At 46.7% G+C, this 16,031-nt stretch overlaps 3 protein-coding genes across 3 annotated transcripts; 2 read left to right on the forward strand and 1 right to left on the reverse strand.

The window, feature by feature from the left end:
• On the forward strand, positions 1-4,066 carry LOC133899905 (protein LIFEGUARD 2-like). Its single transcript, XM_062340938.1, has 4 exons — positions 1-380; positions 508-621; positions 3,101-3,258; positions 3,412-4,066. Exons 1-4 carry the CDS (start codon positions 68-70, stop codon positions 3,607-3,609), a joined length of 783 nt encoding a protein of 260 aa, XP_062196922.1. The 5' UTR covers positions 1-67; the 3' UTR covers positions 3,610-4,066.
• A 75-nt stretch (positions 4,067-4,141) lies between these two features.
• Positions 4,142-6,092, reverse strand: LOC133899907 (uncharacterized). The gene is made up of 5 exons (XM_062340939.1): positions 5,912-6,092; positions 5,431-5,583; positions 4,868-4,972; positions 4,641-4,769; positions 4,142-4,524 (listed from the first exon to the last, which is right to left on the reverse strand). Exons 1-5 carry the CDS (start codon positions 5,985-5,987, stop codon positions 4,337-4,339), a joined length of 651 nt encoding a protein of 216 aa, XP_062196923.1. The 5' UTR covers positions 5,988-6,092; the 3' UTR covers positions 4,142-4,336.
• Positions 6,093-13,447: 7,355 nt separating this feature from the next.
• On the forward strand, positions 13,448-14,773 carry LOC133901038 (aspartyl protease family protein 2-like). Its single transcript, XM_062342331.1, has one exon. The coding sequence runs from the start codon at positions 13,448-13,450 to the stop codon at positions 14,771-14,773; it is 1,326 nt and encodes a 441-aa protein (XP_062198315.1).
• Positions 14,774-16,031: the final 1,258 nt, after the last annotated feature.

Genomic DNA, 16,031 nt, shown 5'->3' on the forward strand with positions numbered 1-16,031 from the left:
CCGCTACGTCTACCTCGCGCTCCACCACGCCCCGAAAAGCCCCACAACACAAACCCTAGCGCCCGCAATGTCGAAGCCCCAGGCCGCCGACCTCGAGGCCGCAGCAGGCGTCACCGCCGCGGCGGCGGAGAATGCGAAGGCTGGCGAGGCCCCCTCGGCGGAGGCGAAGCCGAAGAAGATGGTGGCGGAGGAGGAGGACCCGCGCCTGCGCTGGGCGTTCGTGCGGAAGGTCTACGCCATCCTGGCCCTCCAGTTCGCGCTGACGGCGGCCATCGCCGCCGCCGCCTGCTTCGTGCGCGCCGTCCCGCGCTTCTTCGTGTACGGGCCCCCCGCCGCCGTCTGGCCCGTCTACATCGTCATCCTCATCGCCCCCCTCATCGGTGCGCGCGCCTCGCGCTCTCCCTCCCTCCTCCTTCCTCCCTTAGTGTTTCGGTCGCGCCTGCTTTTATTTGTTGCGATGGGGAAGGTGACGCGCGCGGTGTGTGGGTGTGACTGTGATTTTTGCAGTGATGTGGCCGATGTTCAAGTACAGGGAGAAGCACCCGGTGAACCTGTATCTGCTGGGCCTCTTCACGCTCTGCTGCAGCCTCAGTCTCGCCGTCGCCGCCTCCACCACCGCCGGTATTGACACGACACAATTTTCTCCTTATCTCCATCTCGTGGGTTCGAATTGATGTGATGTAGAGCTCTCGGTGTGGTTATAGATCAAGTGCAGCGGGTGATAAAATTCTGGTCGTTTTTAAGATCATCTGCTTCCGATTTGGTGTTTGTTGCTTCCGATACTGTGCTGGTTAGATGATGTTTTGACGGGATGGATTGTTCACTTGGAGGAATGTGCGATCCTGCACTTTTTTGGGGAATGTAGCGGTCGTATAGATAGTTGAACAGAGCAGATTTGGGGCTCTGTGATGGTTGAGGTAGGGAAGAGAAGTGGGCCCTTTTTTATTTTGTTTTTGGGCGCCGAGTGCATGATCGTCAGTAGGCTTACTCTAATATTACTCTCTGGTAAGGATCATTAGGATATAAGACCACTTTGTATCACCTGTGAGATTATGATACTCATTTGTCGTCAGGCAATTATTAAACTACTCTGTGCCATGTGAAAATTGAGGATAGTTTTTCGGTGTTCTGGCTTCTGAGGACTTTGAGTAGAATTCCGCCCTTTTTAGTTTCTGGCAGTTGTAGGAATCGGGGATGGGCTTGGGGTCAACTTTTTAACTGAATCTGTGTTGATGCACCATATAAATGTACTATTCTTGCATAGCAAAGGTTTTGTTTGCCTATGTCTATGCAGATAGTTTTCAATTCCATGATTAGTGCCTTTATGAACAACTTCTACAAGCTTTGCAACGATCATGGTTAGTTTCTTACTTTTCTTACTGTTGTTCTCAGACAGAGCAATTGTTTGCAATGGTATATGTCCTATGTTGAGTCCATTAATATTTCCTGTTTCATTTCTCGTGGGTGAGTTGCACAACAGTTAGCCACCACAATTAATAAGCTGTTTGGTTCGGTCTTTTTATGTTCTGATCCGATTACGGTGCGAAAGGATCCCGTTAGTTCCAGTTTGGTTTGGGTGCGCTGCAATCCGATATCATGTAAATGGATCACAGTCTAGTACAACTCCGATTACACTCTCCAACGAGTGGATTCAGATCCCGTTAACGTGATATTAGCAACTTCTAAACGCACGATATGTCTCCCTATCCTCTCTTTCTCTCTCTCTCCAAATTGATGTGGCGGCGTGGGGAGGGGAGGGATGTGGGGGGAGGATGTGGCACGAAGGCGGCATTCGATCCGGCGAGGGCAAGGCGGCATGGCCTAACGCGCACGCCTAGCTGTCGGCGAGGCAAGGAGGCGACGGTCCGCGCTGCTGTGTGGCGGCTTGGTTCGATGAGCGTGCGGCGACTTGGTTCGACTAGCACGCGAGGGCTGGCGCGATGTGGGACGGCGACCACGCACAACTGACGGTGGTCAGACCGCCGTAGCTTTCCAGATTTGGTACCATCCTCCATCTCTTTGCCAGTGCGCAATGTTCCAGATGTGACAGTGTCTTCCACGACATAGTGTCGGCGACTCTGCTTCTTTGCACAAGCCTGGGAGTAGCTTCGCGTGTTGCTGCCGCCGCAACTGTCAATAGTCTTCGTCCGGACAAGGTCTCGACGGCAGCCGGAGCACATCGTTTTCCATCTTCACCTCGTTATCTTCATTAATCGAGATACTGGTGGCACTAATCAAGTCGCAGCGTTGCAGCACGGTGAGATTTAACCAAACGCTGTATTGGCATCCCATACCATTCTTAAATGGAACCAAACAAATCAGGTGATCATGCAGGGCACCCCCAAAACCCTTGTAATGCAATTACGTTTACGTTTGCATTAACAAACCTTGAACCAAACACCACCTAAGTTCTACCAATTGACGTGTCTACTGTTTAAGGGTTGTCTGCACTATTGATCGTCTGTTTTTGTGCTTTCCTTGCACTCATTTCAGACTAGCCAGTTTTCTTTATGATTTCTTCTGTTTACTGTTTACTCTACAGTTGCACAACAGTTTACTGTTTTTGTGTTTTCATCTGTTTAATGTTTTAACCAGCCCATTGGTTGTGGTAGCAGTCATTAATAAGATGTTATTTTTACATTTTGAAGATGAGTAAGTCTCTGTTACATGATCTCTATAAGTTTTTTACTTTGTGATGGAACAACTGGGTCCAGATCTTCTTGCAGGCCGTTAATGTATCTGTCATCTTTGAGTACTTGGCTATCGTTATTGTCTACTGAGATTAAGTGCTGAACCTGGCTATCTTTGTTGACTGTTGAGATTGCCTTATTTGTGTTTTTAGAAGAAAAAAAAGGTAGCCGAATTTAATTTTGTTGTGATGAAATCCACGGCTCATTTTTTATATTGAACAACTAAAGATCTGAAATAAATTTAGCTTCCTTCTGACAGGCTCTGGATGTAAAGTTAATCTTATTTGTGCAACTTCCAGGCATGCCAACAAGTTATTTTTAAAATTATTTTTCAGTTACTAATGCTTTACAGAGCTGTTTGATTTTATCAATGTGTCTAATGAACTGTAATTTTTGTGTTATGTCAACAGGTACAGTGGTTCTGCAAGCTGCAATCCAAACAGCAGCTGTTGTCATTGGCCTTACACTTTTCACATTCTGGGCCGTCAAGAAGGGCTACGAATTCACCTTCATGTTCCCCTTCCTCTTCGCCTGCCTCCTCACGCTGCTGGTGTACATCACCATACAGGTTTTCCTGTCATGCAGCGTCATGTTCCTTTCAACAAATTCATTTTCTCTTGTGTCACCTATTTAACTTACGGTGTAATCCATTGGACCTTCTAGATTCATTTTCTCTTGTGTCACCTATTTGACTTACGGTGTAATCCATTGGACCTTCCAGATCTTCTTTCCACTGGGAATGGTCGGCATGACCATCTACGGATGCATCGCCACATTGGTGTTCTCTTGCTTCATCATCTACGACACCAACATGCTGCTCAAGCGCCACACCTACAACGAATACGTCGTCGCCGCCATCTCGCTGTACCTGGACGTCATCAACCTCTTCATGGCCCAGCTCTCATTCTCCGTCCGGTGATTGCCGGCCTCACTAACCTCACCCCCGCTACATGGTGGATCACGTAGCTGAACATATCTAGTTGCCTCACATTACCTAGTAGCCTACAGTCTATAGAGCTGGAGACCCTGGATCTGTAAGTAGTCAACTCTGGCTAGCTAAAATACATATCGATGCCCTGGTAGGCCGATAGTTATACATAATCTTGAAACTTGAGATATCTCGCAGTCTGTGAATCTGCGCCGGGTACGTAGTTCTAATTGTTAGACCTCTGCATCTGAAACCTTAATGGAGAGATGTTATATACTCGCTAATCGCTTGTTCTCACAATGCTGTAGCTGCTGTTTTGTTTGTTTTGCTGAATGTGGTTACTCTCGCATCTTGCCAATCAGTCTGGTCATCGCTGTGCAGATGGCTGCTGCTTGTGTTCTGTTTCTCTGGTGGTCAGATCTGCCGGGCAGTAGGATTGATCTGGTTTCTGAATACAGAGCACTGTCTGCTGTAATGCATTGCAGATGGCTAACTAAAGTAGATGTTTTTATTTTCTCTGGAATGTTTAACTTTAGTATAAGTCTGTATGGTACCCTGATCATGTATGGGACTATGTCTGTATGGTACCCTGATCATGTATGAAATATTCCTAACAAAAAAGCTGTATCAAAAGGGGAGAAGAATAGAAATCATGGATTGGAATGTTTCTGGTGATCAGTTTTGCTGTGCTTGATTTGTCCCTGTCGTATCAGCTTGCTCACCATATCGCCTGGACCCAGAAGGAGACCAGCACGAGCAGCTCGAGCAGCCTGTCAGCTGACGCGGCGGGAGCTCCGGCGCTGGACTTCTTGACGGTGAACGAGACCGGCGTCGGCGGCGACGAGCTCAACGTCGACCCGTTGATCACGTCGATCCCTAGTCCCTTGCAGTCCAACCCCAGCGAGCCTGCAGCACGATCAAAACACACCAGCCGCCGGCGAGCCGGCGTCAGCCCTGCAGTTCCACACTCTAAAGGCCAAGGTTTTCTGAATTCTGACACCCTGACGGTGCGTCTCACATACACTGCTGGTAGCAGGGGTAGGAGGTGTCGTTGAAGAGGTTGGTGAAGCCGCCGCGGCAGCTGCACCGGTGGGTGAAGCCCGACACCTTTTCGCAGGCGCCGCCGTCGCCGCAGTACTGCATCAGGCACGCTGGCAACCGGAAGATGCTTGGTTCAGTTGACGCAGCAATAATAATCAATTGAGAAAACATGACGGCAGCCTGTGGGTGTGAGGTGGAGGGATATTACGGTCGAAGATTGAGAGGTTCGTCAGCGGCGGCGCTGCCGGGGGCGGTGGCGGTGATGAAGCCGGCGGCGGGGACGACCCGTTCTGGCACGAGTAGTTGATGGTGCCTGCAAGAGCATGGAGAGTAGTCAGGCTGTCCTGTTCTTTCGCTGACTTCATTTCTTCCTGTGTGACATATGTTAGGCTTGCATTTTCCATTTTGACATGTACGATTGGTGCAGAGGATGAGCCCGATCTCATGGGCGAAATTCCATGCCGTCGACTTGGACAGTTGGACTGCGGGAATCGAGAAACCCGGCGAGTGTTGAATCAACACTAGTTTCTGAAGAAGAAAAGCCCCATGCCAAGACTGTCTTCAGTCTTCTGGCATGTCTTACACTACAAGGACTATTGCAACATGCCAAGACTAACTTGGAGCCCCGACAATGTTCCCGGTGCCTGAACCGATCGAACGTGAAAGTTTCACTGCAATGGATCGATCATGCCGAGACAAATGCAGAGGTATCTCCTGCGTGTGCGGTAAGAAAAAAGAAGATAGAATTGCAGGAGAGAGCGGGGGGCTTACAGTTCGGGATGACGCAGGGGAGGAAGGGGAACTGCACGTCGCCGAGGTGGATCCGGCTCCACCCGGGGTTGCAATGGCACGCGAACCCGAACACGTAGTCGCTGGACTCGTTGCACGTCCCCTCGCCGCACTTCACCTTGCCGCACTCGCCAGCTGCAAAAATATATCAACTCATCATCAGCTACCTGAAGGTGTCCAATCCAAGCTGGGTTGTCTGAACTCTGAACTGAACCCAGTCGCTTAGATTCCAATCTTCTAGCTCGTCACAGAGGGAAAAAAGATGGAAAAATTCTAACTGAGAGAGAGAGAGAGAGAGAGAGAGAGAGAGAGAGAGAGAGAGAGAGAGAGAGAGAGAGAGAGAGAATGGCTACGGGTTGCAGTTTGGAACACGAGGATTTCGCTGGAGTTTCACAAGAAAAGATTCATTCCAGAAATCCCCGCGTTCCGGACGGGACCTAGGCGGCGAGAGTTTGACGATCACCTGCCGAAACTCCGTGGGGTGGCAGCAAGGCAGCCATGGCAGCTTGGAGAAACACTAGCGTAACAACGAACTTCATCTCTGTAGACCGTCGACCACGAGTACGAAGAGTTGTGTTCTGGGAGAATGGAAGAGCGAGCTGACTTTCGGCAGTTTGGCTATATTATGGAAGAGTGATCAGAGCTTATAGACGGAAGCTAATCGCAATCGCTTAGCGGGACCGATGAATTCGGCACGCGTTCGTGGATGGGAACCTGGAGAAAAACGCAAAGAAAACGGGAGACACGTTGTGCAGAAACTAGAAGCGATGATAGCCAGGTTTGACCAAGGATCAGACCTGGCGACTTTCACCAGTTCTCAGTCAGATACGTCGTTGTGTTCTTCGTCGTGCCTCATGCGTGTAAAGTATTTTAGTTCACTTTAGTGTTCTAATGGTTTTTTTTTACAGTTTCTGTCACGAAGGGATTTCTAAGGTTATTCTCTTCAGGATATAATTTTCTCTCTTTTCCTTCCTTCGAAGAGAAGCTGTCAGAAATAAAAGAAAATAAAAGGAATAAGAACAGAAAAGAAAATCAGAAAGAAAGAAAATAAAATGAAAAAAATATGATTGAAGATGGTCTAATACCAGCTTGGAACGCCATGAGATGACCCTCCGCCTAAGCAAGAAGATTGAATTCGCAGGGTAAAGTTCTCATCTAGAACATGCATGGGACTGATTGAAGCAGTGCTGTGTTGTCCTGGTCAGGTCAATGTTGCCAGATTCCTGTGGTTTTTTCTCGTTTTCCTTTGTTTTTTTAATGGGGGGATGAACGCCGATTTCAATTAATGAAACCAGAACATCACTAATGTCTTGTAACAAGTTCATAACCGAAAAAGATAAAACGAAAGATGAAAATACATCATGCCAAAACAACAGCTACAAGGAGCAAACTGCAACATAGGTAACACCAACCAAAAAAACTTAGTCGCAAAAGAGTTGTCACTGCTCATGATGGATTTGTTCACACCGCAACTAACATCACCTACAAAATAGAACTTCTTGTCATCGTCTTTTCTTTTCTTGTTTACTCCAACTTCAGCTTGCTGTAATCGCCCTTCGTCCGCCGTTCCATCCCGCTTGCATTTTGGTTATCTCCGTCACCATGCTTCTGAGTCTTATAGCACCTTCATGTATCACCTCATGCTTCTTCGGTTTCTGCAAAGGTGACTAAAGATCAATCCAATGACAGACCGAAAAGATTATAGCAGTTGGATCTTGGGGTAATTTGTGTTCAAAGTATGTTGTGTTGCAAGCTTTCCATACAAACCTGAATATGACTGCACATCCAACAATCACAAGCATTTTATACTCTCTTTTTTAAATTCTGCAACCATCTATCAAAACATTGGTGCAAAGAAACATACATACTAGCAAAATTAAATGCACATTGTATCATAAACCATATGAACTTAGCCATTGGGCACTCAAAGAATAAATGATCTACTAATTCATCACTCCCACAAAAATGACATTGTTGACTCCCCTTCCATCCTCTTTTAACCAAATTATCTTTAGTCAAAATAATGTTTTTTAGCATCAACTGGATTTTTTTAGAGGTAGTTTCATTTTCCATAAAAACTTATATGGAAACTGTATTCCCCTGTGCACTGACTGTAGGGGTGCCTGGTGATGATGGGCCGCGGTGAAGAAGCCTTCGCTGGCCCCCCGAGCCTGGGCCGGCATAGTTCTGGTAGTCACCGGGGCAACGTTGGTCATGTCTAGGGGTCGTTGTGCGGCCCGCAGGGCCGCCTGCACCTCTTCCAGCTGAGCCTAGAGGGCCACCACACGCGCTTGCTAGTCAGTCATGGCCACGTGTGTGGCTACGGCTTCCGTTGCAGCCCCTTGGGACACAACGGGGTTCCCACCGTGCTGCTACTGAGGGACCTCCGAACCGGTGGGTCCCATAGTGTTAGCCACAGCTAGTGTTGTAGCTGGTTCGCCGATGGCTAGGTGGCCCTCAATATGCCCAGTTGGGGGATGGCATCGGCGTAACGTGCGCTTGGTCGCGACGGCCTTATGGAACTTCGCACAGGCGTGGTTGGGGAGTCTGCTATCGGCGCGACAGTCCTGGTGGTCTTCTTTTTGCATATCATACTATCTCTTCTAGTACTTCTATGTTCACGTCCCCACGGATGGCGCCAGCTGTTGGTGAAAGAAAATGTCTTCCACAAATAAAGTGCAACGAGAGCTCACTCACAAGAATGACTCAAGCTTGGAGAAGAAGTGGAGAGGAAGGAATACCCAATGTGTTGATCATGAAAGATTTGTCCCTGGCCTGATGGCCCTGGGTCTGTATTTATAGTGTCAGTTCGAGCGTAAGTATGCAAGTATGTCCCTACAAGGGTAGTGATATAGGCTATCTCTACACATCAGGGACCTAGAGCTAGCCGGATAACATGTCTTGGGCCTAGGTAAGATATTCCTAACTCTACCCTGAAGATATTATCTAACCGTGGCACATACATTAGCAGCAAGTGGTGGTAAAACTTGGTCGGATGCCTATTGCAGTGCCGCACTGTCCAATGTGTTAGCCCGGCCACCACTTGCACTGGGATGTCAGGGTGGCCTCCACTTACACCGGCATTAAATGCCGATCACTTCATAGCAAATGGAGGATGGCCGGCGGGCCCCCTCTGGCTGATATTTTTGTAAGGCCTGATGACTCACCCCCAGGTTTCGGGGGTCTGCAGGCTCTGAAGGAATGGGTCACCAGACGGCTCCAGAGCCTTAAGCTCTGGAGGCCTCCGAGGGCTAGTGGTCCACAGGCGTAAGCTGGCGAGGCCAGGCGCGTCGGGGGACCTAAATGGTGACCCCCAACAGATGACATTTTAGTAAAACCATATGTGTGTTGTTGCTCTTCTAGATGGCTTGGAATATCATAGATAATTTTTTCTATTAACTGTCTGTGTATAATATATTAGTGATGGCTTTTAAATAACCATCTATGACGGCGTATCTGCTATTGTTGTTTCTGTGGTAGTGTAGGCACTCCCATGAGTGAAGCATGATGAATGGACTCGAGTCGGGTAAGTTTCGATTGCAAAATTGATTGAGGACTATGGGATGTACGTGTTGAGGACAGAGAGGGATAGGTCCTAACCGCAAGGAACTTGGTTTCTCAACACATATATCGAATTATTAATTAACAAGGCAATAAACTTTGTTGGTGTTTTAGATTCACTAAATGTATGGTTCTTAAGACGCACATGCGATTCATTTCATTTTTAGTGCTGGTTTTTTCTTGAACTGGTACTGAAAGTAGTATAGTTTAGTGTGGTTTTCTCATGGTCAGTTTTTATGCCAATTTACCTCACAAACTGGCATAGATACTGAGAAACCAAGTTGAAATGTGCTTTAGTTTACTTATGATGAGTGATTGACATTGGTATTTATTTAGTTTGATAATCTTCGGTTCTGCATGAGCTTTGATGGGATTTGAATTAATTTAGGATTTCATTTGAGCATATTGATTATAGACTAACTAGAATTGAAGTTGGAGATATGTGTTTGCTTGTCTCATGGTATGCAGGTGATAGATGCAACTTAACGGTCAACGGTGGGATGATCAGGGTCAAGCAAAATGCTTGGTGCCAGACGATCAAAGAGACCGAACGGAGTCAAGAGTGATCCTAGCTGAACACATGGAAGTCAAGCAAAGCATGGAAGGCGGATGATGACGATGTGTTGACTAAGTCAAGCGAAGGGGATGCCGGTGTAAATGACAAGACGACTCGAGTGATCTGGAGTGGGAGAGACTTGCCAACAGTTAGGATCGCAAGACGGAGTACACGTGTCAATATCGGAGCGCTTGCTTAAGGTGTAAGCAAGACGACGAGTCACGCTTTGAGAAGCGTGTTAAGGTTTCGTGATTTGGCCTCAAAACCGTAGGAGAACTGGAGAGTACGTGACACCATCACGAAGCTTGTGTCAGGTGAAGCTAAGTCATGAAAGCGTCGCAGCCGTCTGAAGGATGGAGGAGAAAATAGACCAAAATACCCTCGATGGTAAGTAGGAGTGCACTACAAGAGAGGGGTATTTTGGAAAAAAGTTAGGAAACTTAGGGGTCAAATTTTTTAAGCCTATAAATAGCGAGATAAGGCTATGGAAGGAGATGAACTAGCCACTTGAGTCCCCTTGTGCCACCCATTTGAGAGCCTAGAGCTAGGGTTTTAGAGAAGAGAATGATGAGTGCTTAGCCTATGAAATAGGTGAGAGTTTTGAAAGATAAATCTTTGTAATCCGCTTAAAATAGGGCTTACCTCTGCTGCAATGAAATTTATTTTTCTTTATGTTATTGTGCTCACCTCCTTCTAATTTCTCTCTATTGGTTCCCTTGCAAGTTTACAAGTTTTTCGGTTTTCGGATTTGATTTTCATTTTGGTTTTTAGGCTGAAATTTTAGCACCTTATGAGATTATTCATCTTGTTGCTAGAGGCATAAAATTCACATACACATGCTTATGTGATAGGATCTTGAATTCTCTTACCTTTAGATAATCAACTTGGAGAGTTTCGTTGCTCGGTGTTCAGTTTTTCTTGTTTTTCTTTGCAAGTTGTGATTTTTGAGTTCTAAGACATATGGATTGATCTTAAATGGAACATATGGTTCATATATCATCCGTGGAGTCATGTTGCCTCGATTTTTTATCGTTAAAACTTCTCTCTATTTTTGCTTCCGCTTGAGTTTTAAGGTGTGTTGGGTGATCTAAATAGGAGAAGATAATTAATTTTGCAAGAAATTTATTAAGGCTCATATTCACCTTCTCTAGTCGCTAATCTCATTTCTACAGATACATTAGAGCCGGCAATGATACTAAGTTATCTGTTGGGATTTCTGTAGCAGTGACTATATCTACTATAATGTATGCGACAAGGAAAATAAAGATTTGTCGTCCCTCTAAAGCATCTGCCGCCCATTTGTACCCAACACAAATCTTTAAGATGTTATCTCCAAGATAGAAGTCCAACCATATCTCCTGACAGCCACTACTACAAAAACTATTTTTTGAGACACTTAAGATAACTTTCTACAGGCGGTTTATTTGAAAAACCGCCTGAACAATTGGCGAGAGCCTCCTACGGTTACGGGCCGTCTGTGAAAATATATTTTCACAGGCGGTTCACATAAGGAATTGCCTGTGATAATAGATTATTATCAAAGACGGTTCATATAAGGAACCGCCTGTAGAAATGGTCATTTTCATAGGCGGTTCCTTATGTGAACCACCTCTGAAAATGACTATCCATTAAAAAAGTCATAACTTTTGTATATGAAGTCGGATAAAGAAAAAATCTATATGAAAATTGTAGCTCTTGATGAAATCTACAACTTTGTAGTTGATATTTTTTTTATTTGAAGTAATTTATATATCCAAATAATCTTTTGAAATTTCAAATGATTATTTGGGTATCTAAATGACTTCAGATGAAAAACTTTTCAACTACAAAGTTTTAGATCTCGTCGAGGGCTACAATTTTTATATAAACTTTATCCTCATCTGACTTCATATGAAAAAATTATGAATTTTTGAAAATAAACTGTCACTCATTTCTACAGGCGGTTTCTTATGTGAACCGGCTGTAGAAATAACCATATTATCACAGGCGGTCCGTTTAAGGAATCGCTGGTAGAAATGAGTGACAGTTTATTTTTAAAATTTCATAATTTTTTCATACGAAGTCGGATGAGGATAAAGTTTATATGAAAATTGTAGCCCTCGATGAGATCTACAACTTTGTAGTTGAAAAGTTTTTCATTTGAAGTCATTTAGATGCCCAAATAATCATTTGAAGTTTCAGATTACAGATATCAAAAGAATTATATATACTCATATGTTCCGTATTCGTTCTCTAGTGTGATGGTGGGGAGGGTTCGCGCGACCCGATAGGTTTCGAGTTCGAGTGCCAAAAACCGTGTAGCGCGCGTATTTTGCGCGAAAAAACGCGTGACTTGCGACTTCGCGACCGCGTGGGATTCCTAGTCGGTCCAAAAAAATTTTTTGCTCTTTTTCGGTTCAAAAAATATCGATTGGGGGACCGATTTCTACAGGCGGTTCACTTAAGGAACCGCCTGTGGAAATCAATTTTCACAGGCAGTCCGTCCTTAAGTGAACTGCCTGTGATAATAGATTTTCACATGCGGTCACTTTTGCGCCTGTGGAAATCATTCATTTCTACAGGTCTTCGATCGCAGACGGGTGCACTAAACGTCTGTAAAAACGAGTTACCGTTTGCCTCTAAAAATAATTTTTTAGTAGTGAGCAGCTTTGCATTCTACATGCATCCGAACCATATCTCCAGGATAGAACTCCAAGCTCAAGTGACGATAAGTTGTTTGCTATCGGCTTTGCTACTTTGGTATACAGCCTACATAGAATTGACAAGTTTGCAAACATTTGGACAGGTAATATACAAATTTAAATACTGATATTAATTAGTTGTGAAAGAATGGATTTGCGGTCAGCTCCTATGTGCCCTGTTTAGTTTAAAGGACCTACGCTTGAACATGATTGAAAAGGTAAGTAATCATATTTAAATAAACAAAACATTTTTCTCTGATCACATTGGTCATGGTACATGCTTAAATGGCATGTTCAAGCCTTTGACTACGTATAATTTCGGTGAGAAAATCCTTTTTCCCAAGCACTTTAACCCTGCTACAACGATGATGCCCGCGCAATTGCGCAATCCATGCTAGTTACGAATTAATTAACGAGGCAAGGAACTTTACTAGTTTTTTAGATTCACTAAATGTCCGGTTCTTAAGACGCACCTACGATTCATTTCACTTCAAAAACGACTATTATATCTGGTATAGTGTCTGTGACAAGGAAAATAAATGTTTGTCGTCCTTCTAAAGCTCCTGCCGCCCATTTGTACCCAACACAAATCATTAAGATGTTATCTCCAAGATAGAAGTCCAACCATATCTCCTGCCGGCAGCTTTGCATGGTACAGGCATCCGAACTTATATGTTAGTTTTAGTTCTATACAATAAAAATTTGAAAGATGCATTTTGTCCAATAAAATAACTAATATTTGGTACTCATTTATCTTTCGAAATTTCATACATGAAATGTGAACAATGATGTATCATTTTAGAAAGGTGATCTTGTAATTAAGTTTGACCTGTTCACACAATAATTTTTGTCCTGTGTTTTTTTCTTCCTTTATTATTTCTCCCATTGCAACACACGGGTAAAAGAACCAGTCACTTCAAAAACGACTACATATATCTGGTATAGTGTTTGTGACAAGGAAAATAAATGTTTGTCGTCCTTCTAAAGCTCCTGCCGCCCATTTGTACCCAACGACACAAATCATTAAGATGCTATCTCCAAGATAGAAGTCCAACCATATCTCCTGCCGGCAGCTTTGCATGGTACAGGCATCCGAAGCATATCTCCAAGATAGAAGTCCAACCGCCCAAGCTCTCTCTCTCTATATATGTCTTCTCTAACCGTGTCAACTTGCCATCGACTTTTCGACGATACCATCGCCATGGAGATGAAGCTCATGACCGGTCTTGCTATCATCACCGCACTCCTCATGCACCACCTCTCGCTCGCCATTGCCGACCACACAAGAGGGTTCAATGCTACCTCGGCCGGTTTTAGCCTCCGGCTGGTCTCTAACCATGAGGTCCCTGGCCACACTATCCGTCGCGGCAGTGACGGCTTCTTGTATTTGCAGCAGCACAGCCTCAGCGCCTCGGTGGCAAACGTCACCACCCTACGCCCGGAGACGCGATACAACGTGGTCGTCTTTGTTGGCACCGGCAATGGGAAACGGGAGATCATCCTCAAGCTCGACACCTCGAGCAGCCTGACATGGCTGCAGTGCCATCCGTGCGCGCCGCAGGCCCCGCAGTTCAACCCCGTGTTCGACCCGTCCGCCTCGCCGACCTTCCGTTACGTTGACGGCACGAGCCAGATATGCCAACCGCCGTTCCAGCACGACCCCGCCGGGGGACTGTGCGCCTTCCACCTCGCTGGCGCGGGGGCCATGTCTGTCCACGGCTACGTCTCCCTCGATCACTTCACCAGGAAGGATGGCGATGTGTTGACGGACTACCCCTTCGGCTGCTCCCACTCGACCGAGAACTTCCACAGCAAGGGCATATACGCCGGCGTCGTTGCCATCGGCAGGGCGCCGACCTCATTCGTGATGCAGGTTGCGGCGCGCGGGCTGACGCACTTCTCCTACTGCCTCTTCGGGGAAACGAACCGCCAGGGCTTCCTCCGGTTTGGCACCAATGTCCCACGCAACCCGTGGTACCGGACCACCAGGATCCTGCCGGCGCTCGACGCGCACGAGTCGGCGTACTACGTCAGCCTCGTCGGCGTCAGCCTAGGCACGCGTAGACTCGACAACATTCGCCCGGAGATGTTCGCCCGCCGCAAGGACGGGCAAGGCGGCTCCGTGATTGACCCCGGCACGCCGCTGACGGTGATGGTCCACGAGGCGTACCGCATCGTCGAGGAGGCCGTACTGTCGGACCTTGAGCGCCACGGGGCGGAGCGAGTGCAGCGGCCCATCTACGGCCTCTGTGTTCAAGCGACGGAGGCGATCAAGGGGCGCCTCCCGTCCCTGTCGCTTCACTTCGCCGAGGAGGAAGTGACGCTGGTAGTCTCGCCAAAGCAGTTGTTCCTGATGATGGATGACAAACAGGCAGGGCAGATCGCGTGCCTCGCCATGACGCCGGGACTTCGTACTGTCATCGGCGCGCTGCAGCAGGTGGATACGCGGTTTGTCTATGACCTCAAGGATGCCAAGCTTTCCTTTGCACAAGAGTCGTGCACCCGGGAAACCACCCAAGTACTTTAAATCATCCACCCATAATACTCATATATCTATGAAATAATAAATCTTGCCTGCGAATTCCCATAAATACCACTAGCACAGAAAATGACGTCTCTACAGTTCGTAACCCGCCATCTCAGACGCATTCGCAGCTGTCAGAGATTGATAGTCAGAGATAATGGGCCGGGGCCTCGACGGTTAAAGAACCGCCGGAGCTAAATTTATCTCCGGCGCTCCTGTAGAGCACCGTCTGTCATAATCGGATATGAGATCAATCGAGAACTTCACTGCATGGTCGGGCGATATCCCTGGCAATTCATCCGGAAAAATATCCGGGAATTCCCGCACCACAGAAATACTTAACAGGTCTATAGTGGGGGCAGCCTTCAAAACAAAAAGATAAGAATCGACACCCTCAAGCTTCAATTGAATTCGGATGCCAGACGGACCATTTAGAGTAATTGTCCGCTGAGCACAATACATGACAGCCTTATTCTTAGAGAGTCAGTTCATCCCTAATATGATATTTATCCCCTTCGAGTCCATCACCAACAGATTTGCAACAAAGGACATTTCGTTGATGATCACTGATGCCTTGCTCACACACTGGTTAACTAGAACCTTGGCTCCAGAGGTGTCTATAACATACGATATAGGAGTGGTACTGACTTTCAGCCAATGTCGTCAAACATAACTCGTAGCTATGAAGGAATAAGAAGCCCCATAATCAAATAGAGCAACTGCATAAATGATGAAAAAATTAAAATTCATACTCAACGTACCCATCAGTACGTTGTCACCCTCGTTAACTCCTTCAGCGGTGGTGTGACGCGCTCAGCCATGCTTGAGGATGTGCATAGCTTGAGAGGACTGCAGTGCAGACTAAGCAGGTGAAGGCCTTGGAGCGGTCAACACGGCTCTCGACTTCGGATATTGGCAATCCTGAGCATAGTGGCCGACACGGCCGCAGTTGTAGCACGGGTCGCCGGGGCCACCGGTCACGCTCACTTGAGAGCCAACGGGTCTTACAGACTGCCCTCGTGGAGCGGAGAAAGACGGATGCTGCACCATCCACATCGGTCGTGGAGCTGTCGAGGTCGACATGTGAGATGGTGAAGATTGACTCTCCGTGCGGGCGCGTTGAGAACTCCCGCCCATGGAAGACGACGGACCCCTCTTGCACTTCTTCTCATCTTGGTAGTTCTTGAGCTTGAACTCCACCGTGAGGGATGTGCTCACCAACTTGTTGAAGTCAGTGAACTCGTGTGCGGACAGCCGGTCC

This window comes from Phragmites australis, chromosome 19, assembly GCF_958298935.1.
Source record: "Phragmites australis chromosome 19, lpPhrAust1.1, whole genome shotgun sequence".
Lineage (NCBI taxonomy): Eukaryota > Viridiplantae > Streptophyta > Magnoliopsida > Poales > Poaceae > Phragmites > Phragmites australis.

Excerpts from the sequence above, each read along its gene's own strand:
- LOC133899907 (XM_062340939.1), bottom strand. The coding sequence starts at position 5,987 with ATGAAGTTCGTTGTTACGCTAGTGTTTCTCCAAGCTGCCATGGCTGCC. Across the intron at positions 5,584-5,911 it reads ACCCCACGGAGTTTCGGCAG|CTGGCGAGTGCGGCAAGGTG; the intron begins GTGATCGTCAAA and ends ATATTTTTGCAG. Across the intron at positions 4,525-4,640 it reads CTACCCCTGCTACCAGCAGT|GCTCGCTGGGGTTGGACTGC; the intron begins GTATGTGAGACG and ends ATCGTGCTGCAG.
- LOC133901038 (XM_062342331.1), top strand. The coding sequence starts at position 13,448 with ATGGAGATGAAGCTCATGACCGGTCTTGCTATCATCACCGCACTCCTC.
- LOC133899905 (XM_062340938.1), top strand. The coding sequence starts at position 68 with ATGTCGAAGCCCCAGGCCGCCGACCTCGAGGCCGCAGCAGGCGTCACC. Across the intron at positions 622-3,100 it reads CGCCGCCTCCACCACCGCCG|GTACAGTGGTTCTGCAAGCT; the intron begins GTATTGACACGA and ends TTATGTCAACAG. Across the intron at positions 3,259-3,411 it reads TGGTGTACATCACCATACAG|ATCTTCTTTCCACTGGGAAT; the intron begins GTTTTCCTGTCA and ends TGGACCTTCCAG.